The 25774-nt window shown below is 49.3% G+C and overlaps 1 protein-coding gene across 5 annotated transcripts; it reads right to left on the bottom strand.

Moving 5' to 3' along the window:
* Window positions 1-592: 592 nt before the first annotated feature.
* Window positions 593-25705, bottom strand: FHL3 (four and a half LIM domains 3). Of its 5 annotated transcripts, none has more exons than XM_068172782.1 (6): window positions 25496-25705; window positions 4854-5038; window positions 4602-4776; window positions 3783-3952; window positions 3435-3621; window positions 593-2511 (listed from the first exon to the last, which is right to left on the bottom strand). In XM_068172782.1, the coding sequence occupies exons 2-6, from the start codon at window positions 5007-5009 to the stop codon at window positions 2360-2362; spliced, it is 840 nt and encodes a 279-aa protein (XP_068028883.1). In that variant the 5' UTR covers window positions 5010-5038; window positions 25496-25705; the 3' UTR covers window positions 593-2359. The 5 variants fall into 5 exon arrangements, with proteins under 5 accessions (XP_068028883.1, XP_068028885.1, XP_068028886.1 ...); XM_068172784.1 differs by having other exon boundaries at window positions 4854-5035; XM_068172785.1 differs by lacking the exon at window positions 25496-25705 and adding an exon at window positions 14774-14795.
* Between the last annotated feature and the right edge of the window lie 69 nt (window positions 25706-25774).

Here is a 25774-nt window from a genome sequence, read left to right as displayed (position 1 = left end):
TCTGTGGAAAATAGTTTCATATGTTAGGGAATACATGGCTCCCTGACGGATAAACATGAGTAAAGAGCATGCAGCAGGGAAGGGAAGGCTGCCAAGAGGGACCAAGGATATCCTGGCTGGAGGCTGCAGCAGCAGCTACCCGAGGAGTCCCCTTGGAATGTGGTGGCGTGGGCAGGCAGTGCACACTGTAGGGCAGGGAGGCCGCTCTGCACAGCGGGGTTGGTTCAGTACCGCAGCCATCCCAACAGTCCCACAGCCAGCCTGCAAGCACAGCAGCACCCCACGTCCTGCTGGGGCCTGTCCTGCAGAACTGCCTGCCTGTACAGACAGCAAGCATGGACAGATGGACACCCCCAGCCCCAGGAACCCGCTGCAGCCACGCAGCCGGAGGAGGGAGATGCTGCTGCTCTGCCACAACCACAGGGCCAGCACGGCTGATGGTGGGGCTGTGGTTTGGGAAGGCAGGCACAAGCACTGCAGAGGTTGCCCATCCCCAGAATGGGATCGGGGTGAGACAAGGCTGAGCAGAGCCCAGCACCCACTCAGCATTCTGCCCTGTGCCTGCTGTTCAAGAGACACAGAAGAGAAAGTGTCACGAAAATGGTTTATTGTACAAAGCTGTAGGAAATACAGAGGATGCTGGGGATTAGGACAATTCCTTCTGGAGATGGCTCCAAGCTCCTCTCATAATAGCAAACACACAAACTCTGATTTGCTGTCATCAAAGCTTTCAAACAAGGATTTAACAAGGATCTGAACACAGAGTAATAACTTCAACATGCATAACATTTTCTGTTCCTAAGTGAAGCCCGGGTGGGGGGCTAGCCCCTTTATCCTGTAGTTGTGTACAAAATGATGGATATTCATGACAGATGAGTACAAAAGGGAAAAAAACCCACAAGAACAGGTTTTCAGAAAAGCATGTGGCTGACTAAGCAGGAAAGCAGGGTTGGCAAAAGTGTCCCAGCGAGACAGAAGCAGAAGGATTTAGAGACAAGGCAGGCATGAGCATCCCACTGGGAGGGGCCTTAGCCCAGGGCCAGCTCAGGCATTGGGCAAGGATTGCTCAAGGCCTCATGTGAGTCTGAGATGGCTCAAGACACCCTATTTTGCAGTTAGGACCAACTGGGACCTGGGCAATGTAAAGTCATTCCCCCCACCCCCCAGGTGCAATCTTTGCTTTGCTTCTTGTTTGGGACCCAGGGAAGGATGAGTGTGGCTCATGAGTGTGGCTGGAAGGGGCCACCGCTCTCTGCCTACCACTGGGGATGCAGGCAGCCCTGGAGGAGCAGGTTGTGGACATCCTGCTGCCTCCTCAGCTGCTCTCTGTGCTGCAGCCCTGTGCTCTGCAGACCCTCCCAAACAGCTACTAATCACAGGCACAGTCTGTGGGCAATTGTCCTGAATTAATTATCTCTGGTGTTCCCAGTGCTGCTGGCAGCTGGGCTCTGATAGCAGCGCCTGTCTCATAGATCCTCATGAGAGGGATGGAGAAGGAATAAAGCCCTGAGTGCTCTCAGCCTTCAGCATGCCCTTCTCTAAGGCTCAGTCAGATGCACCTGAGCATCAGCAGGCCAGCAGTCCCAGCCCCAGCTCAACCACCCCAGCCACGGGATGTCACAGCACAGGTGGACAGGAATGGGCTAGGTGTGGGTGAGCTGAATGCCCCGTACCTACAAGTGATTTGAACTCCTCATTCACAGCTAAGCGAGCACTGCCATGGAGGTGCTGAGCAAAGGGTCTGGCCTGCAAAGAGTGAGGTGCTACAGAATTCCAGAGGTGGATCCCATCTGACAGGAAGCATGCTCTTCTCCTGGCCACACTCCAGCCTGGTGTCCCCAAACCTCTAGAACAGAAGACGGTGCCCTTCATGACTGAGCCAGCTGTGCATACGGGAAGGCTGAGCAAAGCCAGCTGTGACACAGGCCAGCATGGCCAAGCTGCATGGCCCCGAGACACTGCCTTGTGTCACCTAGAGCGAGGGAAGCACATGGAGAAAGCAGAGAGGTCAGTGCCAGCATGCAGATCCAGCAGCCCAGTGCCGAAGCCACTCCTGCCCTTTGCTCAGCTGGGGGCCTGGGCTCGTGCCTGGTTAGACTGGAAGCGAAAAGAAAGAGTAAATAATGGGGGGTCTTGAAGCTCCTTTTTCAGCTTTATTTAGCTTTGACTGCACAGAGCCGTGGCACAGCGCACTCTAGCCTTCAGGGAGGGGGCACAGGAATCCCCTGAACACACCGCGGTTCGGGGTCAGCCCCCATCTCCTGTGCCTCGTGCTCTGCCCCTGCAGTGCTGCCGGGGAGCCTGGCACAAAGGCCCTGAAGGACAGAGGGAGGCCCTGCCCCGCGGTGCCCTCGGGGGCTCATAGGTCGCTGCTGCAGTCGCGACACAGGATCTCGTCGTTGTCGGGGATGAAGCCCTTCCCCACCAGCGAAGTGCTGCAGCGGGCACAGTTGAAGCAGTTGTGGTGCCAGTGACGGTCCTCAAAGGAGACGTATTTGCCACCACCAAAACCTGTGGGAGGGACAGAGGGCAATGTCAGAGTCTCTGGGGAAACTGGGATGAGCTTCCTGAACAGACCGAGCCCTGGCCTGCTCATCTCCAGGTCAGGTCTTCACACATGGCACTGGTGGTGGCACCCAAAACACACCCCAGGATCAAATAGATCTGAAATGTGAATCTCCACTCTGGTGGGGGAAAAGCACTAAAATTGCTTCAGAGCAGACTTTGCAGGGTTGACATATTTGGACCAGAATCACGATTTTCTCGCCTAGGAGGAGCAGGGAGAGAAGTTGCACCATCACAGTGAATGAAGTCAGAACTACTCGAACCCTGGGAAGAGCCATCCTGCCAGCAGCGCAGGCCCAGGCTCCTGCAGACGCTCCACAGGAGCTTCCCTTCTCTGCTGGCAGTTGTTGGACTGGTGAGCTGTGACCCTCTTCTCCCCAGGGCTGCAACAAACTCATAAGGACCAGAGGGGAAGTGGGTGCCTGGGAGCTGTCTTCAGCCAGAATTATCCTCTGAGTCACCAGCTGATTCACAGCTTCTCCTGCCTTCCCAGCAGCAAGAACCTGGGAATTGCAAGGGGGAAGGTCATGTGGGGGAGGGTAGGAAGGAAGCCAGAACCTTAGGGGGCTCTGCAGAAGAGGATCCCTTACTTCCCTTGTCTTAGGCAGGAACAACAGGTCCAGACCCCCCTGCACCAGGTGCTGCTGTAGGTTTTCCCTGTCTGTGAACAACCTTTTCACAGGACACGACAATCAGTATCAACGCAAGCTAGAGACATGAGATCCTGCTTTGAGGGGTCACTTTGGAGCCTTTACCTGTGGGTAGAGGGAATTTCTCCCACAGGACACAGTTCACCGCTGTGAGAGATGCAGACAAAGGGACAGAAGTAGCCTCAGGACCACTGCTCCTCAGAGAGCTGTTCTGCTCACCTGTGATGGGCTTTGTGCAGGCGCTGCACTTCTTGGCATAGAGGTTCCCAAAGCACTTGATGCAGTACGGGTTGTCATCCTGGGAGGTGAACTGCTGCCCAGCCAAGGGGGTCTTGCAGCCCGTGCAGACAAAGCACTCCTTGTGCCACGGCTCATCCCGGTAGGTCACTCCTCCCTTGGTGAGGGTCTGCAGGAAGACAGCACGTGCTGGTGACACACAGGCAAAGGGAAACAGCCCAGCTGGGGTGATGGCACCTGAATCTTCCTCTGATAGAGCTCAGGCAGGAGCAGGGAGTTCCCTGTCCCTGCATCAGAGCTGGGGGCTCTGGGCTGTCAGGCCACACGTACCTTTTTGCATCGAGTGCAGCGAGGAGCGAACTTGCTCTCGTAACAGGGGACACAGTAATAATCCTTCTTGTCTGGGATGAAGGACCGTGACCCAATGGGCTGCTGGCAGCTGCTGCAGATGAAGCAATGCTCATGCCAGGTCTGTCCATTGTACTCCAGCTTACGGGAGCCTGCAAAGAGAGCCCTGCAGTGACAGAAGGGAGCAGCACACACGCACACAGGGACGTGGGGGGCTGGACAGGATGAGCTGTGGTCCTGCACACCTGGCTCTATGCTCCCCCTCCTCATGGCAGTTCAGGACCATGAAGCTGGAGAGGGGGCTTCAGGCCCACAGCACAGCCACAAGGGGAGGGCTGCAGGAACATGTCCCCAGCACTGGCACAAAGCCCATGGCAGAGATGCCTGACGTAACCTACATCTGAAGGTGGTGCCAAAATAGCCAAGTAAAGACACACACGCCTTTGCCTCAGGCCTTCTCCAGAGACACTCGCACATCTTCAGTCATTCTGTCTCTTCTTGTCAGCACACAGCAGAAAATGCCCAGGAAACCCTTTGTTATCTCCTCCCTCATTCACTTCCCCATGAAAAAGGGGAACAGATAGATGGGGCTGCTGTGGTGATCACAGCTTCTCCAGCAGTGCTCTCTTGCTGGACAAACAAAGGACCCAACCCTCTCCACGCAATGACAGGAAGGGAGGAAAACCAAGAGGAAAACCAGACCCAACTCTCTTCCATGCTGCTCTCAAGCTGGACCTGCAGCCCCACCTGACACCAAGGGACCAGGAACAAACTGCAGTGCTCAAGTCCGCCTGCTCCTACCTGGCATGACGGTCTTCTCACAGGCGATACATTTGGAGGAGAACTCGCTGCAGTAGCAGTCGTTGCACAGCAGCTCCTTGCCCTGGCAGGTGAACGGCTCATCAGCCAGAGAGCGGTCGCAGCGGAAGCAACGGAAGCAGTGCTCATGGTAATGGCGGTCCTCGTAGTACAGCTCCTGGGAGAACAGCCAGCATGAGCAGGGGACCAAAGGCCTTGGGAACTGGCCTGCTTGTCTGCAGGGCCTCTACTCACCCTGCAGTCGTGGCCGATCAGCTCCTTGCACTCGTCGCAGGTGTTGGCGAAGTGCGCGTCGTAGCAGGGGATGCAGTATGGGCCATTGTCCATCTGGATGTACTTGCGCCCATACAGGGACTCCTTGCAGTTGTCACAGTCGAAGCACTCTGTCATGGTGCCGGTCTGAGGCCCTCCTTCACCTGCTGAGATCAGGGCAGGTGTGGGTCAGGATCAGCTCAGGCTGTCTGAGATGTCCCTGCGCAACCCTGCCACCTCCAGGGACCAGAGTCCTGCACTGAGCCAACAGTTGCTGTCAGCACAGGGGACAGACCCACGCTGTGCTCCTGCTCTGGGGCTGCGTGCGCTGCCCTAAGAGCCTGCAGACATCAGGGCCTTCAGGCTTATACTCCAGTTCACAGCTGGAGAACTTTGGCATTACTCAGGAAACCTGGACATGTCAGCATGCAGCTAAGCTCCTCACTCTTTACTACTATCCTGGGAAGTGAAGTGTAAAATAAAGAGGGAGAAATTTCCTGCATTAAAAGTTTTGGTTTGTCACCAAAACCATGCACATATCACATGGTTGTGTGTCCACTGTGATGTCTGAGAGCCAGACACCCTAAGGGAGACCTGTGTGCCCAGCTGCCCTTCAGAGACCCATGCTCAGCCCTCCGTGGTCCACAGCAGGGCTCCTCACAATGGCTGAAAGCTCTGCCTGAGGGGCTGCTAGCAGCTCAAACCCTGGAACTTCTCCAGAGGTTTAAAGCAGCTGCTCCATAGGGAAGCAGGAATCAGGCATTCTGCTCTTGTGCCTTGGCTCTGGAGCCTTTCCCAGCAAACTGCTCTGCATGTGTTGCTCCAACTATAAACACTCTCCAGGGAGAAGCTATAGGGGCAGATGGATGTTCCACAAGCACCTGTTGGGGCTTGGCATGAAGGAGACCTGACATCTCTCCTTGCTCATTATCTCCCTCACAGACAACAGGTTTGTGGAACTATTTTGCTTTCTTCGGAGCATTAACTCCAGAACAAGACTATCTTCTTCCTGTTTAGATCAGCCTGGATATTCCTAAACATGGAGTTTTCCACTTGCAAAATCACACCCTTCTTTAACCTGGGCTGCTGTCAAGTGTAGACAAGCCCACTGAGTTACAAGGGATCTGTCAGCTGCAGAGCACCTCCACTGCCTTCTTCACGAACCCACCCACTTCACAAAGAGCAATTACAGCTCAATCTGCAGTTAAGCATTTAATGGTCAGGGAGCTCCCTACCAGCCCCTGCACCCCCTCCCCACAGCCAGCTGTAGGTTGGGAGGCAGCCTCCAGGGCAGGAGCTGATCCAGACAGCTCTGACTCACAGCCCAGAGCTCCCCAGGGCTATTCTTGGCCAAGCCACACAGCTCCCAGCTGTTGTCAAGCCTGGTATGTGCCGATAGGACTGATGGCGAATAAATCCAGTGCTCCCACATAGCTACGTGACCAACTGAGGGGGAACAAGGTTCCTTTTCAGACACTCGTTACCAGCTGCCACCCAGGCCACTGCCCGCTGCGTGCCCTCCAGCGTGGCAGGCCAGCGTGTGTGGCTGTGGCTGTGGGAGCAGCTCCATGGCCTGTCCCTGCCAGCAGCACGGGCTGGGGCCAGCGCTCCACCAAGCCTCTCCCAAAGCTCCGACCAGCAGCCCTGTGTGCTGCCTGCAGAACAAGGCAATGCCCAGTCTGTTACTGGACACAAGGCGGGCACATGGTGGTTTGCTGCAAGGTGCTGAAGTGCACCTGCTGCTCCAGCTTGTGCTGGCCCCCCAGTGTCCCTCCCCTCTGGGGCACCCCCGAGGTGCTCCCGTGACTGGGCAGCAGCTCCCCTGACCCCCACCCAGCTCCTGGCTGCTTCTCACCCACTGTTGCCTTCTCTGCCACCCCACTTGCCTTTGCTCCCTGAAGCTACCTGGGACCTTTTTCTCTGGCAAAGAATTAAATTTCCAACTCTCCTTCCTCCCCTCCCAGCCCTGGTGAAGGGAACTTTCCAAGGTGTGTCTGTACTGAGAGAACCTGTAATGAGCACTCCTGCTCATTAGAGGTGAAGGCACCGCCAGAGCAGGGAACTTCCATGTTTCTCAATGAGCTGAACTTTAGCTCTGTGGCCCAGTAATACAGGCTCAGAGAACATCAGAAAACACAAAGGAAGAAAAAAACAACCTGAGTGAAGAAGGCTGGGATTTTACCAGTGATGAGGAATAAGCCTCCTGAGCATCGCTACCCTGATGTTGTCAGAAGAAGAGGAAGTGAAAAACAAACCCCTCAAGGAATGATATACCAAGGAGGACCCTAAAGCCAGGCCAGGCTTGCCTCTGTTTCGAGCAGTTTTTCCCCAAGTGAAAAACTTTTCAAGCTGAGTGCTGCTCCCCAGGCTGGGGGTGCAGCAGAGCCAGGCCCGGGAGCCTCATGTGGCCAAGGCTGCACACAGGAACAGACTTTGTGCTGCCTTTTCAAGGGAGCAAAAACAGGCCCAGGAAGTTTGCTCAGGGTTATTTGTGTTAGATAAGCTGTTTGCTCCCTTTGTTCTGCTCTCAGAGCTGGGCAGGGGCGTCGAAGCCCAGGCAGCACCAAAGCAAACGCAGCATCTTCGTCCCTGAGATGTGGTACTGTGAGACTGAACACTCTGGGAAGAGGAAGGTGGGACAAAAGAAATGGAGTAAAAGAAATAGTAGAAAAGCCCATAATTCTTACTGTGATTGTAATTATGAACCTGAGAATTGCCTTCCTTATGAAGCACAGAGTTAGAGTTTTAAAATGCATTAAAAACCCCTTAAACTGAGGCTCAGACATAGAAGGTACAATATAGGCAATTGCTCTTGTGCCAGTGAGCGTGTCCTCATCCTTTGCACCACCCTGTAAACATCAGCTGTGTGTTGACTGTGCTGGGCTGATGTCAGGAACGCCTTCAAATGCAAACCTAGGTGTTGCCCTATAATGATGGGATTGCAGTTGCAAATACAGTGTTTGTGCATTGCCAGATGGCTCCGGTCTGGGGGGACAAGGCTTGCTGAAGCAGGTCCCTGGTACAGAGTAATAGTGGAGCTGAATGTGGGATATTGCTCAGCTGTCTCACTAGCTTTTGGAGGGCAAAAATAAACACAGATATATGCCTGCCAGCTGCCTCCTCTTTCCCTCTGAAAGATGTAGTTGTGCTCACAGAGCAAAGGAAGTTCAGTTCCTCTCCTGTGCCCGTGAACAAACAGCTTTAGGAACAAGAGCTCCACTCACAAACAACATTCAAAGTGCTCCTCGATGCAAATCTGATCAGTCTGGAGCACAGCTCAGAATAGCCTCATGTATGGAAAAGGTCAGCAATTTGTCAAGGAAGCACAGCAAAGTCCACTTTCTAATTAGAGAGTAACATGCACCCAACACCACCCTGGTGTCATTGTCCGAAGCCATGGCTTAGCAACAGCCCCAGGAGATCATTGCAATAATTTTAGCACCAATAAACCAGGGATTTGTTATGCAAAGGAGGCAATACAGGCGGAGTACGGCCTGATCCACACAATCACTGAAGAGAACTCCTTAGGTGTGGAGTCTCGTGTGTGTGGTGAACCTGTAATACCATGTAACTTCACACCAGTTTGTTTGTTGTCAGCTCACAACCAGCTGCTCCACAGAGTCACCCTAGAGTAATCCATGGGGCTATTCCTAGGGAAACACTTAATCTTTCCAGGACATAGGAAAAGACCTGCTTTTGACTGTCTGTCAGGTCCCTGCCTATTCTCGCCTCCCCACGGCTGTCTGAGCATAAATATAAGCAATTGCAGTTCACACCTCAACAGACACACAGAAGAGAAAGCACCACCTCACTGGGGCAGGCAAGTATTCCCCATGTAAGGATGAAACTGTCCAGGGACATGGCTTTGAAAGACAGTCCCCAAAGCACTCCAAGGTCAGCAGAGGAGAAGAACACTTTTTGTTCCTGCTAGTTTTCCAGAACCATTATGGGTCCTGGAATCTGCATGAAATTGTTCCTGCCTGCTGCCGACCCTAAAAGGCAAACCAGCTGCTTGCTCTGAGGAGCAGCTCCAGCCGTTCCCTTAGGCTGGGAGTGCTTTCATTCCACGTTTCCTGACACCGCTTCTGGGGATCTGCACAGGGTCACTGTGCACCCTGGCCCCGGCCCAGCTCCCTGGGGTGCTGTGGAGGTTTCTCCACACTTACTCATGCTGCTGCCTACCTGTGCCCTGTCACTCTGCTCCCAAACCCACCAGCACTGCTGCAGACCTTGTGCATCCCTGGGGCTGTCAGAGGAGAGCTTGAGGCAGCTGGGGAGAGGTCCCAGCGCTCCCTCAGGGTGACCCAGCCTGCATGGGGCACCCTTGGGAGCAGAGCTGCATCAGACCTTCACCCCCTGCTTGCAGCTCCAGTGAGTCACTTCCTGCCCTCAGCTCTCGCCTCCAAGCTGCCCTCCAGCCTTCCCCAGGACAGCTCTGAAATCTTAAGTAGGAAGGAGGGCTCCAGCATGGCAAGGAGTAGATTCTTTGCAGGGACCATCAGGACAGCCACAGGCCTCACACGGCAGCTTCCCCATCACCAGCACAACCAGAGGATGCTGCAGGTCATTTCTCCAACACACAGGGAAAGTTTGGTTCTTACAGTCAGCCTCAGAGGCAGGAGATTAGCAGATCAGCTGGGTGTATGGCCACAGCCTCCCTGCACCACTGGGGTGTTGTGCTCCTGCATGTGCATGCACTGAGCTCTGCTGAGCAAGCTGCACCTCAGCCTTTCCCCCAAGCACGGGCAGGACACCCTCCTGCCCAGAGCTGTCACGGGCTGCTCCAGGCTGTGCAACAGATTGAGTAAAACGGCTGGCAGCACTGTAAAGAAACACCTTGCATTTCAAATAAAATAACTTGCTGTCAGCAAGGTAAGCAGCTTCCTGAAAATGCCCACAACTTTGTGAGGAAGAAGCAGCACAATCCATTAAAACTGAAGTAGCAGAATCTGACAAGCCACAAGACCTAAACTGTTTCGTGACTTTAATACAGTCTTAGAATGACAAAATAAGGGTTTCTCATTATTCAGAAGGGATCTTTGAGTTGCCCCATCCAAAGAAAAAGCCATATCGCAGACTCCTCCTGGCAGCTCGGCAGCTCTGCATATAGATAAAGGACAGTGCCAAAACCACACCTATCCCATAAATGTCTGATTGTACTCTTAAACAGAATACAATCAGTAAGAAAATCACACCTGCCTCCAGCCCCCAGCCTGCCCAGAGGTGCCTGCAGGAAACTGTGACAGAGCCATCACACCTGGTCCAAGGTGAGCAAGGGCAAGCTGCCACCACTGCTGTGCTGGGCTCGTGAAGTACCAGCAGCACAGGCAGAGGCACAAGAGACAATTCAGCCCTTGCTCTGGACTTACTTTCTTTAAGTAAAGCTAATTCTACCAGGGTCTGAGAAAGGAGCTGAAGAGTCCCTATTATGCAACCATAAACATAAGAACTCTGCCAAGGAAAAAAAGAGGGAATGATTTCAGAGTTAAAAATTTATTACTAAGCATCTGTAGGGGTTAACTAACTATTTTAGGTTCTGAACAAAATCTTGGTCTGTCAAAGGTGTAGCTAACAGCAGTAAAACTATTTGGGAACACTCAGAGCAGGCAGCCTGTGTCATTCTGCTGACATTAAATTGGAATGTTTGCTCAAGAGATCAACTGTTAATCTTATTCAAAATGAGCACAAAGTAAGCGAATTCTGTGCACTCAACAGGAAGTCAGGAATTGAAGTCATTTGGGCACTTTGGACCCATCACATTCAAACAGACCAACAGATGGAAGAAGTCTGAGAGCAGAGGAGCAAGACAGGAACACACCAGAAACTTCTGGCCAGCTCAACACAGACCATTCTGTCAGGCAGTTAAGAAACCCATGGCTTAAAACCATGCCAGGAGAGATTCTGGCTTGTCTCTGAGGAGGCTGCAGAGAAAAGAGAGACTCCTCGTGACAGGTACCTTTCCTGCCACGTGCCAGTGACAAGCAGGGGACACTGGCAGCCAGGCACAGCTACCACTGAGGCAGGGGTTGGCTGAGGGCAGCAGCTGCACACATGGTCACGGTGGCCATAAGAGGAAGAAAGATGCTGAAGCCAAGTTTCAGGGAATGTGACTGATCACAGGAGCTTTGGTGTGATCGGAGGAGCAAGAGCTGCAGTCCAGGGAAAGGGCTGCTCCTGTCAATTCTTAAAAAGGAGCAAGGGACAGGTGTGCAATTACTCTCAATGAGCATGTTGTGAGCATGCTACAATCTAGCATTGAAAGTTTAATTTTGGACTGAATTGGTTTATGCCCATGTAACCCACAGCCATATCAATGCCTCACTGCTTATCCAACTTAACAATCTGAGGATTCCTGGCAATCGTGTTTTCAAGATCTCTTTGCCCCACAAAATAAAGGTCATATGCAGTACAACAGGATTCAAACATGAAAGCGTGACAGGAAATGACTAACTGCACACTGAGGCCAATGTACCTTCATCTTGGATCAGCTCAGCACACAAGAATCTTGCAACTCAAACAGACATCACAGCCTATATGCAGAAAAAATAATCTGACTGCTCTAGTTGCTAGTTCTTGGGGCCTGTGCATCTCAATGTAGATATTACTGCAAAATAATGTCATTCCGCTCTATTTCTCTGAAGTTCTCTCACAAATGAATCCTTACACTGTAGTTTGCACTTTTCCTTCCCTTAGAGACAGCTGCTTTTTAAATTGAGGATGAAGCCATTCTTATTTCTGAGTTGATACATAATTTAAGTTAGTATTTACAAAGCTTTTTGCAGTCCTTAATAAAAGATCCTTATGAGATCACACCTCTGTTTTGCCCAAAAAGGTAATCAAGAGACTGCCTCAAGCACTGGACACAGCCCTAGTGATGGTGTTTTTTGCTCACGTGCTGAAAACCAACCTGTACAATTTGAGCCCAGTCCCCTATTCCCTGTCTCCCCAGCAAGACTGAAAGCTCTTTTACTGATTAAGGCTCTGCTCAGCTTCACGTTTCTTTTCAATAAACAAAGCAACTTTGACTTCCAGTAGCAGGAAAAGACACATATCCCAGACATGCTTTATTTAATGCACGCTTATTACTTAAAGGGCAAAGTGAATTTTTTCACCAAATTTGGTCAAAATACTCCCCCTTCCGATTTGATTCTTTGCCTCTCAAACACAAGTATTTGCAGTTGGTTTCTTGCATGTAAGCAGATCTATTGATGGAGAGAGGTGATGTGCATCTGAGCCCTGGCAGTTTTGTGCCTTTTGGGGCTCTCCAAAATCCGCAGGGGGAAGAGAAAGCCAGGAAGGTGACAGGAGACACTTGTGCACTCCCTCTCTGCCACAGATCCCTGAGGCCTCCCCACCTGTGCTGGCTCTTAGCCCAAGGAACACGGACTGTCTCCCTGTAAAGTGCTTTTTACAGCTGCTGGTGTCCCTTGCAAGCAAAGGCAATGCCAGCCCTGCAGCATGAAGCATGCGAGCAGCTTCTAAATCTGGGGAAGGACTGAGTCCTGGCAAAAGACAAATTGTCTCATGTTACCACCCCGGGAACGGCTTGACGGTTCTCCGAAACAAAAACTAGGATCATTTGTTGCCCGGGAGATGCGGTGTGTGCCAGCTGCAGCCCTCCCGAAACAGGGCAGCGCTCTCAAGGGCAGCACAGCCGAGGAAAGGGGACAGATGGGATGGCTGAGAGGAGAAGAGAACACCTCCTAGTCACTGCCTTGCCAGGGTAGAAGTGAACAACAAGTTCCCTTCTGTGACTGAAGACTTCTCTGCCAGGTGATCTGGTCAGCACCTGTCATTGACTTTCACCAGCTGGTTATCTTCAAACCATTCTCACTGATACCTTTAAAACTACTCTTAATACTGCAAAATTTAAATAATAGAAGCCATCAGTTGCAAGTGTCACCTATTTTGCATAACATCTCTACAAAATAACTCCTTGCAAGTGCTAAAAGGAAAATTGCAAGATGCAACATGCCTCCTGTTTCTGCTGTGCAGAGATAATCTTTGGTGGCACCCATGAAAGGGAAAACTGTGCCACATCCAAAAGACTAAGTGGAAACAGCTATTGTAAGAGACACAAATGCCCACAAAATGTATGAATGCAGCTGCACATGGAGTTTCCAACCCCATGCCCCTGTCCACCGGACATGTCTATCTCAGAACTGGAGCTGCTGCTGGCAGGCAGCTCAGTAAACGTGTGGACTGCCTAAAAACTAAGAAAGAGAGGAAAAGCTGTTCCTTTACAGAAAAAAAATCCAACATGAACAGACAAGAAGTAACAACATCAAGAGTCCTTGGTCCAGGTCCGTGGCTCCTTTACAGAACCTCTTTCTCTGATTCCTATCTGAGATTTACAAGGAAACCTACATGAAGCACATCTCTCAGAAGTGAAAAAGGATCAGAAAGAACAGAATTTTCACTAACAGAGGCTCCTCTCTTGGCAACTTTCAGCTGAAGACCAAGAAGAGCTGCTGTCTCAGCCCTTGAAGGAGCAGATGTGAAGCAATGCCTCCTTTCTTTGCTGCAGGGAAGGTGCTCCACACTCAGTGATGCTGATGGAAGCAGAAGTAACGTGCACTCTGACTACTGGGAAAAAGTCCCCTAAGCCGTTCACATGCCCAAGCAACCCGAGCATCAGGGGCTTCACTGCAATGCCAACAACCCTCCCTCTGTTCTGGAGCTGATCAGAACAGAAGTGCTCCATTTACAAGCTATTTGTCCCAAACTGGCAAACCCTGGAAATAAAAGCTCAGCCCAATTCCGTTACCTTGCATTGCTGAAAGCAGTGGAGCAGCAGGGACCCAGCTGTGCCAGGGTGCTCCTCCAGCCCCTCACCTCACAGTCAGCTACAGCAGGTGCCACCAGCCAGACTCTCTCAGGAGTAAATCATCACTTCACTAGCAAACACTCAAGTGCTTGTCCAGCGACAAAAGCACTCACATCATAAACCAAGGGTGACATCAGCACAGGGATTGTGTTACCTACAGGGGTTTAAATGTCATTACTTGTGACTAGAAATTGGACACTTGCAATAAAAGTTACTCTAAATTTTCACAAGAGACATGATTCCAGTTTTGTGTAGACATATTTCACTTCCAAAGCCTTTCTATTGCTCAATGTCATGATGATAGGAAAAAAAAACCAAAAGAGAAGAAGCAAAACTCCTTACAAAGTGAAAAACTCATGAACATCATTATCAGCCTGACTTACCAAGTCAGGTGCTAACAAGGTGAGCAGCAGAACCTGGATTGTCACTTGAAAGGGGCAGTGTGGTTCAAACAGCCTGATCTACTCATTATTCAAGGTCTCTGCATTGCCCTCTCTCATTTTTATTCAAAGTTCTGCTCTACATCTTCTTCTAAAATGAAAACTCAAAGCTATCAAGGACCTGAAAGCATTATTCAATCATCCTGTAGTTATTGCTGTTTCACTCAGCAGGAAGCACAACACATTTCCTTGCACCTTCACCAACCTGACGTGCAGTTATGATTTCCCACACTCAGCTCTGGGCTCTCCAAAAGCAACACATCCAACACTTTACACATGCACACTGGGCCAGATTTAATCTTTCTGTGAGCTACAGATTTAAGCTGTGTTTGCTTAGGGTTGAGAAATAGCAGAAATAAAACTTTTCTTGGCTGAGATAGATGCAAAACACACTGTGCACTTTTTGCTTTTAATGACTCTTGGTGAGTACAACTACTAGTGTGTGTATTCCAGAATGTTCTGAGTTAGGCACTCAGCAATTTTCTTGATGTCAACTGTTCACTGAGTTAAAGGGAACCGCTGAAATGCCTTTAGATTTAGATGCTGCCTTTTCTTTTTGAAAATATCCATGTGCCAAGGAAAGAGGCAGATGAGAATAAATAATCCAAATTTAAGGACACAAACTAAAGATTTACCTGGGAAGCAGTTTAGCTCCCCAATTCTCTACTGCCAGTAACACAAACATATGTGATGATCCAGTGCAAGATCATTAATGCAAAAAGTCCTCAAGTTTCCAGAGCTGACATCCCACATCTCTCATTGGACTGTGGCTTCCTCAATTCCCTAACAGCTGTCAGCAGCAAAAACATTATTTACCCTTGTATTACCCACAGGTCAGGGAGTAATGCTATCTCCCTCCTGGGATTTGCACCTCAGAGAGTTCTGGCACTAGGCATGGCCTGTAGAACTAAAAATGGAACCAAGATCCAAGTTCCATCTTTCTTCTCCTCCTGAGATGCAGCACATATCCCTGCCAGTGGAAATTGTGACACCCACCAACATGGGGTACAGACCTGCATCTATAGATTGCACAACCCTGACTCTGGGAGAAGCAGGAGAAAAGGGGGAAGGAGGAGAATGAAGAGAGGGACATGGTCTTTAAGGTGCCTTCCAACCCTGTAACAGACACAGTGCTGTGCTGTTACAGAGCACAGCTAATCCAGAGTCCAGATCTCCCAACCAACACCATGCCTCTGCTAGCTGCTCTTGCTATTTAAACTTGGGGTTCAGCAGTGAGCAGGCTGAGCTGGGATACGGCAGCAGCAGGAAGTTATGCACCAGTTCAAAATGGGTTCATTTTTAAGAAAGGAAAAAGCCACGTTTTCCTTAAATGAGGGTAGTTGAACTCCAAGGTGAGGTCAAAAGCCTGGCAAAAGTCAGGAGTTTAGGCTGGTACTGGGGCTCATGATGCTGACAAATGCAGTCCTTGCACTCAGGGACAGCTAAGGCCCCATGGTTTTTGTTGCTGTTCATTTTTTGTCATCTTTCCATCCTGAGCAATACCCAGGAACAGTGCCATCAGGTGTGGACCTCAGAGAGGAATTTCTGTCTTCAACTGTGCTGAAAGTTAGGCCTTTCAAATACATATTTTATATGGTTCCCTTCCTTTTGTTTCATTAGAAGAACTACAAAAAGACATTTTTCACAAGAAGCCTGAGTGTACATGGAGGTTGTGTATGATCTGCAGCCACACAGCCCTGAACCACAACAGAAATTACCTCTGATACACTCACACAAAGGAAATCTTGTGGGCTTGCACCATTCAAGAAATAAGGCTGCTTTACAGATACAGGAACAACACATGGCCAGAATGTGTTCCAAATGGGTAAGATACAAGCTAAAAAGTCAACTGCTAATTGTTTTTACAATTTGTATTTTATATTAAAAAACCTCCTCAAGACCTTAAGAGGCAGAGCTGAGCCTAGAAAGGATTTTTATGGTTAAACCTGAAAGCAGGGATCTAGAACAGAACTAGTCCATTACATTTCAAACCTGGAGCCTGGGTTCTGCCTCAAGCAGCTGGGATTATTTTTCCAGTTAAGCAAATTCCTGCTTCTAAAACACACTCTGATATTTAAATAAATTCGGAGGAGATGCTGAGTAGTCACTCTGCTTCACAGATAACAAGATCAGAACTGCATTGTTTGATGGATTTCTAAGAGAACACTTGAAATTTGGGCAAACAAACTTAAAATATCAAGGTCATATTTACATTCCAGGGTCATAATTAAATACTTAATATCTTGTGGTTCCACTATTTTAGGTTTTTCTACACACCAAAATATTTAGTCATGTGAAAACCATCTGTAGCAGCTGGAAGACATTCATTTGGCCTGCCAAGATTAATTAGTTTAAAAATACATAAATAAAGTGTTCATTTTATTTCCAAAAAGCTGTTGCTCTTGGTTCTCTTAGGGTGCTGGTGATTAATGCTTATGGAAGGTTCTCAAAAAGAGGTATCAGATGCCAGTTTCACAAATATCTGTTAAGTAAAACAAGGCCTGTGTTTAGGTTAATGCTCTTCTGGACTAAGCCCAGTCATTATTCACAGCAATACAAAAACTAGCTTGCAAACACTTCAATCCCTATTTTTAGTCGTTCCCCTATGCTCTCAAATCTACAGTGCTAAAATCTGCTTTTAAAAATTGATGAAAAGAAATTTCTCTTCAGTACTGGGGTTCAGATACCCATCTTTAAGAATTACAAACCTAAGTGCCCAAGCATGTCTTTTCTCTCCAAGAAGTTCCTGCATAATCTTCAGAGAGCTTTTCAAAGTCAAGTAAACAAGACACACAGCTGAAACTGTAAAAAGGGTTGAATTTGGCTTAGTATCCATAGGGATCACTTCTCTGGCCAACAGCTTGCAAAGGGTTATTTCTTGGCTCATCATTTTAGTTTTGCTGGAAGATGTTGAGGTTTTAGTGAAGTTTCTGCAGAGCATGCAGCAGCATTCAACATTTTTTGCTCAGCTAATGAGTTAAGTCATCACAGCTCTCCAATGGCTTGAAGATTATGGGTGTAGGAAAAGGGAATGCTCAGAGAGGGGAACTTTTGAGCAGTCACCACTAAACTGCGGTTAAAACAGACACCAATGACTCTATTCAGCTCCCAAACCTCAGACAGTTTCCATTTTCTCAATAACAAAGCATTTTTGTGGAATGAGGTAATGGCCTCCATCTGCCAGGTCGACATCTCCACTAAGATTTCTCAAGAGTGTGGCTGACGAGGGCTGGCCAGCAGAGCCAGAGGCTGGAGAGTCCCTTTTGCCTGGGCAACACAGGGAAAAACTGCCATGGGATAGACGTGGAGAGGAGCCTCTGTGGCACCATCACACAAAACTCTCCTGGGAGTTTGATACACAAGCAGCCTGGAGCAAGCTCCACACACTGCACAGCTGAAGAGTCAAAAGGTCAGGAAAAGGGTTGAGACTTGTCACTATGGATGGCCAGGGACAGGCAGGAGGGAGCAGAATGGGTGCCACAGGTCCAACAGCCCATCGTGGGTGGGTCATGAGCAGGGAGTGTGTGATTTAGAAGCAAAATCAGGCACACACTGCCAGATGCACAGTGCAAAGGGCAGGGCAGACACCCTGCTCCCTGAGGACAGCACTGCCCGTGGGACTGGCCACTCAAGCTGCCACACAGCCCCCCACACCTGAAATGCTAAATATCTGAGGCAGAGCAGTTACAGCCTCAGAACACAGCCTGGGAGAGGGTTTGGTTTTGTTCTTTCCTTATTTCTTGAATTTGGCAGCCTATATTTTGACCTCTAAGTTCCAGGGATGCTGAGCACCCAATCATTCTTTTGATTTCAGGCAAAGCCAGCTCAGTTCTTCTGAAAAGCAGACCTTCATTTAGCTCCAGATGAAGATTCCAGCTCCTGTCAGGACCCCCTCATCTGCCTCTTGTCTCCCTGTGAATGGCCAGTCACTGAGCTCCCTTGCAATTTTGAGACTCTCAACTCCAGGTTCAACCCCCTCATCTGGTTCTCCCATCTAAAGCAAGGCAATTTTCCAGTTGTTTTCTGACGGCCTTTGCATTCTGGGAACACTTCCTCTTGAAGTTTAGGAATCGTTAACATTAACCTCCTCACTTTCTAGTGTAATTCCAACTGTGTGCCCACATGGACACCTGGTGAGTGGTACCTTCTTCCTGGCCAGGACAAAGCATTTCCCAAGCCCATTTTCTTCCTATGAGGAACGCTACTGTCAAATGTCAAAAACCCACACTGCTAATACTAGCCTTCTACAAGGTCAGCCAGAGAGGACTTCCATCAAGAATGAGCTTTGCTGGAGAAAGCTCCCTGGGGATTATCAGAATAGTACAGTCAAGCCCAGATGGCCACAATGTGCTGAGCACATTTCCCGCAAACACAGCAGCAAGGCAGAGGCCTCTACAAATCAAAGTCCACCCTGATTTCTGCCATCTGCTGAACACTGAGGGCCAGGCTGAGGCCTTTGGGAAAGGTCAGGATAGTCTTACAGGCTCTCAAGATATTGCTTTTGTTCTCACTATTTGCTTCTCAATTCCTTCGTTAGAAGATACTAATCTCTCTGTAAGGCAGTTACTTGGAGCCAAGACTTTAGATATTATTGCAAAACATATGCTTAAAAGAGACTGGAAATTATGCTGGCAGTGTTACAGAGGGGAGCAAAGCACAGCTTTGGGTCAAAACAAACAAAAAAAAATGTAAGCTAGTAAGCAATTCCCATGCAATAGTTTAGGAGAGCCAGCAAAAGCTTCTTCTAGAAAGAAAACAATGCTGTGAGAACGAAGCTAACGAGGGCTGGCTCTTGGAAAAATAAAATAGCTAGTAATGAGCCAAAAGTACATATCCAAGAGAATCATTCTGGGAAACCGACCCAAGGCTTTACGCTGGAAAGCCCTGAGGGACTAGGGACCTTGAGGCTAAAAGCTGGCAAATTGCTTCATCAGTTAAGGTTGCTCTCAATGTTTCCTACTGTGTAAAAATAATTTGTTTTAGCCTACAGGTCTCTACAGAGCACTGGGTAAATTCAGACTGCTTCCTTTGGGAAGGGAAACAGAGCCCATGGCAGAGCCCTGCCCAGGGGATATTTTCAGGGGTTTCCCACCATCACTGACAGCCCTCCAGCCCAAGGCTGGTCCGGCACAAGGCAGGCCTTGGCTCTGCTGAATTCCCTAGGAGCTGCTGTAGTGCTCTGGGCACCACATGCCCATTACCAGGATGGGAACATCCCCCGGGCTGCTCTGGTAAACTAAACGTTGCAACAACATGATGAAAGTGCCTCTGTAAAGCCACCTTCTGGAGGCTCATTCACCCAAAATGGATGCAGTCGGGCCAATGATCCTGACATGTCTCGTTTTCCAGAGCAGTAAGGAGGAGACCTTGTTCTCTCTCTTTCAGAGATTAGTTCATGCACCCACCAGGATCTAGGTGCTCAGACAGACTGGCAAAGGTAGGGTCTGTCTTTGCAGCCCACTGGTTCATTGCCAGTCCAGCTCCCCAGCCATGGCACCATAGCAAGAGCACAAGACAATGAATGTGTGCTCCAACTGGGCTTCTGCGTCAGCAGAGAAAATCCCCGCATTGGCAGGGGATGTCAAGGTGCTGTCTAATGACCTTCTTTCTCTTCCAACTCCTCTGATTCACGTTGCCATCTTCCTTGCAACTGACCTAAATAACATGTTCAGGCAGCACTGGAAATGTTTCCATCCCATACTGCAATAACAGTGAGATCTTTGCATCTGGAAAGGGAATTTCACAGGGAAGTCACACCACAGGTGAGTTAACAGCATCCTTCTCAAGAAAGGAACAGAAGCACCCTGTCTTATCCCATCAGGGAGACTTCCTGGCTGCAGGAGAACAAAGGTTGCCCAGGAGCAAGGAAAACACATACTAAGTCTGTGCCCAAGCCCCAGCAGATCTGAACAATGTGGGCAGATTATTCAGTTACCTCATTTCCAGGTGTGCTGTCAGCATGAGCCACGACTGGCTTGGAATTAAAGAGGTAAAACTGTTCCTAGATCTGGACTTAGTCTGCATAATTTATGGTAATTATTGCTAAGCAGCCATTAATCCTTTAATGCCATATCACACTCAGCCCTCTGTTCTCTCTAACTTTTGGTCATCACAGACCATTCTACTGCAGAAGGGGCTGAAGGACAGGGTGCAAGACCACACTGAATCCAGAGCCAAAGGCCTCAGGAAGGGAAAAGCAAAGAAAGCCACTGTAGGAGGAATTCAGTAGGCCAGCCCTCTCCAGACACACAGTGAGTATGTGTGCTGGTAACATACAGGCACTTAAAGCAGCCTTAATCCCAAACAATTACAGACCTCCCAGCTCCTCACTACAGCACCACTCATGTGTGCAACAGCACTGCATCACAGGAATACAGGGCAATCCCATCCCTGTCACTCCACTGTGATACTCTTCCAATCTCACTCTTCCCTTTACTGTAAGCTGGACACTTCCAAGAGCCATGTAAACACCTCCTATCCTTCCAGCCCCTAGCAGACTACGGATCTCAGTGTTACCTTATGGCAGTGGCCCCCACAGGCTGTGTGCTGAGGAACTGAAAAAGTCCGTTGAAAAGGCATTTATTGCCAACAAGGAGAGTGACTGTGGGGAAATACAGAAGAGTATTCTGAAGCTGCACACCCTGCCACAGCACTTCCAGCTTTCAGGTGAGGCAGTGCTCAGCTGGGGCTGGTGCACTATACCTTGCAAAGCAGGCACTAGAGCCTCAGCAGCCTAACAAATACCTTTCTTATTCCAAAGATACACATGAATACAGATACAGTTCCCCTATTGCAATAGAAAGGAAGTTATACTTGATCCATACCAAATCTTTTTCAGGTATTTGAGTTCAAAACTTAAGCAGAAAAGCTGCCAGCAAAACTTGTGCCTCTTTGTGCTACAGTTAGTCCGTAACAGCGAGTCTGAATGTGTTATCTCTAGTTTTTATTAGCTCATATTTACTTTGGCTGCACATCCAAGCAGTCATTTAAACAGGGTGAGAGAGGAAAATCTTGGACTCGCAACAATGGCCAAGCAGTTTAATCTACCACTGGGGACAAAGACTTGACTCCTACTGGCGTGGAGTGCTGGCAGGGTCAAGTGTAACATGTGCTGGAGGAAGCACTAGGGAAGCAGATCTCTGACTGTTCAAACAACACCAAGCATTTCCTTGAGCTATTCAGAGTTCTCTTTGCCCCTCCTGTGTAGAGAAAACAGCTCCAGCTGTCCAGTCACCTGCGCTGGCTTCTCCACTCACTGGATTCATGACATTGGTGGCCGCCAACAGCTCCAGGTTGGATGCAGCACATTCCTCATTCCTCACAGCTCAGATGTTCAAAGCTAAGTTAGGAAGCAGTCAAGATCATGTCCTTGGCTTCAGCACCAGCTTGGTGCTGGAAGATAATTTATATTCCTGAGCAGAACTGGCACTGGGCAGATTGGCCATAAACATCAACAAACTCTCGTTCCAGCCATGACACCAAATAGAAGGGTCCAGAATGAATATCTATCCATGCTGCTGATTTAGTAATTTTTTTTTTTTTTGTATTTGGGAAGTTCAAAATACTTCACATAAAAGAACTCTGCAGTTTGCAAGTGTGGGACAATCTACAGTAACATATTCATAGGCAAATAAAAATGAAATGTATTAAGTCAGATGACCACAGGCCAAATCAAGTCAAAGTGAGACTAGACTAAGAACAAGAATGTAAATTTCAGGATTTTTGTTCCATTGCTCTTTGGATCCTGTGTTATTACTAAATAATTCTTAATTATTAATTTAGCCCTAATGAATGTGTCTGTCTGATTCCTCCCAGAGTAATATTACTCTCTCAGTGAGCCCCTGTGAGTACAGGCAGAATAATTTGTCAAAATCTTTCTCCATTTAGCAAGTATCAACAGACAAAGTGGTCACTCAGCAGAGGCAGTTGTGCTGGGGTGAAATACAGGAAAGTGGAAGCCATGTGGTATTCTTCAATTTCCCCTTTCCTTTCACAATCAGACCCTTGATATTTTCTTCAACAGGAAAACTGACATTCCCCTTCTGTGTAAACTGCTGACAATTGTATTTTACACCTGGTAAAACCAGAGCAAAACGGAAGGAAGAGAAGAAACAAAGACCAAGGACTTTTCTCAGCAACTACATCTCCACAGAATGAAGTACTTTCCTTTTCCCACCTCAAAGCAGACAGAGTCCAGTAAACACACCCCAGCCTTGGTGGGAAATGCCCTCTCCTCGCTGGTGAGTGTCTGCAGGACAGTGCCCATGGCAGCAGCTTCCCAGAGAGCAGCCACAAAACCAAAACAGCCCGTGCAGCTTGGCCCTTCTGCCCAAAACCTCACCTTAAAAGTGAGCCTAAAGCTCCTGGTAGTAGTAATCTGAAGATTAAATACTACTGATAAAGCTTCTCTGCCCCCTAACAACTGGTTTTCTCCCTTTCCTAGATACAACTGGTATTTAGGGCTACAGCTATCCCCTCCTTTTGAAAAAATCCCCACCTGAGTAAAATGCTTAAATTGATTTTGATGACATCACCAAGACAAAACACTATGAAGTTCTCTCTGAATTTTTCCAGTTTGGCCATAGAAATTGCACCTATTTCAGCAGAAGCAAAGTCTCCTAAGGAATGAGCCACTTGCACTCTGAGCAAAACTGCAAACATCATTGGCAGCACCTTCCTGCCAGAGCACCTGGGCACTGCGGTGGGCACGGGCAATCGGAGAACAGCACATGTCAGCCAGGGATACTGAACACCAGAGGAGAAATGATTTCTTACTCGAGCAATTAAAAGGAATTTTGGAGCTGTTTATCCTGTTAAGAGGTTTGGCTTTTATTCAGAGCAGCCAGACTGCAGTTTTCTGGGTAACTTCTTTATCACACAAAAGATGAAGCAGAGCGACAAGGTTTAACTCCTGTCTCTCTCCTGAGGTTGCTGCTGCAACTGTGGCTCATCAAGCACAGCCTCACATAAGCTACAGGCAGAAAAAATCCTACAGACATCAATGAGGATCCTGGTGCACCACCAAGAAAACCTTGTGTATCAGTGCTGCAATTATCATTAAAGTACTTTTTAAGGGAAAGGGCGTTGGAAACACTTTGGGTATTGAGAGTAATCAATTTTTTCCAGGTTTCTGCTGGCATTTCAAACACCAGCCAACCGTGTAACAGCAGAAACTCAGCTGCAATTAGGAACACATCAGAAAGCACCTTACCTCATCAGGCAAGCAATAGAGCAAGCAAGTCCTGGCTGGGAACAGAATAGAGTGTTTCCAAAGTTGGTGCACTGGGAATTTTGGTAACCTGCCCGCAGGGAAGTTTTTTCTGGCTCCATCACTTAAGGGTTCACCTCAGTCTTGAAGCTGCTATGTCCAAAGCCAGAAAAGAACATGGCTAAACTCAAACCCCTCAGAAATCAACTGACAAGCAGTGAATACTTCCTACAGTCATACAAGATTGGTATGCTGCAGACAAAAACCCATGTGTCATCAGGGACACCATGATGACACCAGCCAGGAAAGAGACTCCTGCCTTTCCTCCCCAGGACAGGGTGACCTGGGAAAGGTGAGCTATCCTACTGCCAGCTGTGTTCTGGGACAGCAGGGCTGTTCCAGCACCTGCTCTGGAAGAAACCACAGTGCAAACCAGGAGCTGAGCTGAGGGCAGATGTGCTGCAGGAACAGCAGCCACTCCTGTCCTCCCAAAGACCGGGGAACCACAGTGACCCTCAGCACCCTCCTCACCGCTCAGCTCTTCAGATGCCATTCTGCAGGCAGGGCAAAAGCACAGATTTTACCCTAAGAGGCATCTCAAAAAATCCAAGACAGAGAGACAGAGGGATGCTCCAGAAGCTGAGATCATGGAACAGTTCACAGGGCCTCCCTGCTAGGCAATTCCGGCTGTTTCCAAACACTGCCCTGCCTTCAGTGTGTCCCACCACTCCCTATGCACAGGTTTATGGAGTTCTTACTCCAAAACATACCTTTTGCTGTAGAGCATCTGCTATAATTTGTACCCACAACTAACCATATCACCTATATTTTTGTTTCCTGTGCTATGCCACCATTTAAAAAAGTGTGCAAAATTACAGACCGAGCTGGGTAAGAATAAAACTACTGCTGACAATTCTGTGCCTCAAAGGAAGTGGTCAGCAAGAAAAGCAAGGGAACAATACAGTCTCCATTTAGGAAAGAGGATGGCACAAAAATAAGATAGGAGAAATGTCAGACTTCCTCTTTCCTCTTTGCCTATCATGAAGTTAAACCACATATTGACAAAGCAAATCAGGGAAATAAGGCAGTTTTAACACCTGGGCAGCTAGGAGAGCCACAGATTTCTAATGCTTGGTAGAGGAGTCAGAAAAGTAAAAGGAATGTCCCTACACTCTTCCCTAGAAGCCTGTGCTGCCACCAGGATGCTGCATCCACCAGAGCTTCGCCCCTTCCTCTGGTCCTAAGACTAGGTTTTCTACTTTGGAAAGATTCCTTTATTATTTTCAAAACTGGGAAACACTGAACATAGCAAGTTCAGATTTAAGTAAAGAGACCGTCAGTATCAAATCCTGCCCCGTGAAGATACGTAACCCTGGCACATGCCATCCGTTTGCGCTGCAAGTCTGTGGAGAGAAATCCCTACCACCATGCTTCACCCAGGCTAACTGGAAAAGTTTATCCAACTTCCCCTTGAGTTCTCATGAAAGTGTCAGTGGGTAAGGTAACCACAAGTACAGAACTGGAAACGGATAAAGAAAAGAGTAAAAAGTTACCTGTAAGAGAACAAAATCTGAAACATAACTTTGTTGAGGAAAAAGAAAATTGCAAAGATACTGAACTATTTTTTAATGTGAGATCCAAACTGTGACTTCCGAGTCTTTGTCTAGCACACACACACACACAAAAGCAAGGCTTAGAGTCTTCTCCCATAGCTACCCTGGGATTCTCTGGAAAAACAGTAATCGCTCCAGATGTGCTGAAAATTTGCCTGTGCTACATTTGAGCATTTGGTTATAGTTTACTCGCGGGTCTGTTGGTCGAGTAAAGTCTCAGTACTCTTCATAAAACACTGCTCAAGCTCTCAACTTGGCCGTCTGGCAAAGGGGCACGGCCCAAAGGCTGTGGTTTTCTCTTTCTGGAAAGCGGTGTGCATCGTGCTGCCGGAGCAGAGCTCTCCCGCAAGCGACGTCCCCGTACCGCCACCGTGACCCGGCAGAGTCCCGGGGGATGCCCCGACCCCAGACGGCCCCCGGGACACGGCGCCTTCCCTTCAGCCCCCCAGGGCACCCCCGCCGCCGCCCGACCCGCCCAGGGCTGCGGGGCCACAGCGGGCAGCGCCCCCGGCCCGGCCCGGCCCGACCCGACCCACCTGGTCGGTGTCCCGGGGCCGCGCTGCCGCTCTCGGTGCCCCGGCGCTGGGCAGACCCGGCTCCGCTCGGCGCTGCTCCTCAGCCGCGAGCGCGGAGCCCGGCCCGGGGCGGGGCCGGGGGCGGGGGCGGCCCGGCCGGTGCCCGCCCAGCACGGCGCTCGGGCGCCGGGAGGCGCTGCGCCGCCGCCGCCGCCAGCGGGGCCAGCGGGCCGCTCCCGCCCGCGATGCTCGCCGTGCGGCCGGCAGCGGGATGAGCTCCGTCCCGAGGCGGCTGCTCCG

The sequence above is a fragment of the Anomalospiza imberbis genome, chromosome 25, assembly GCF_031753505.1.
Source record: "Anomalospiza imberbis isolate Cuckoo-Finch-1a 21T00152 chromosome 25, ASM3175350v1, whole genome shotgun sequence".
Taxonomy (NCBI): Eukaryota; Metazoa; Chordata; class Aves; order Passeriformes; family Viduidae; genus Anomalospiza; species Anomalospiza imberbis.
The sequence above is the reverse complement of the archived record's forward strand: the minus strand, read 5'-3'. Positions and strand labels throughout refer to the sequence as shown.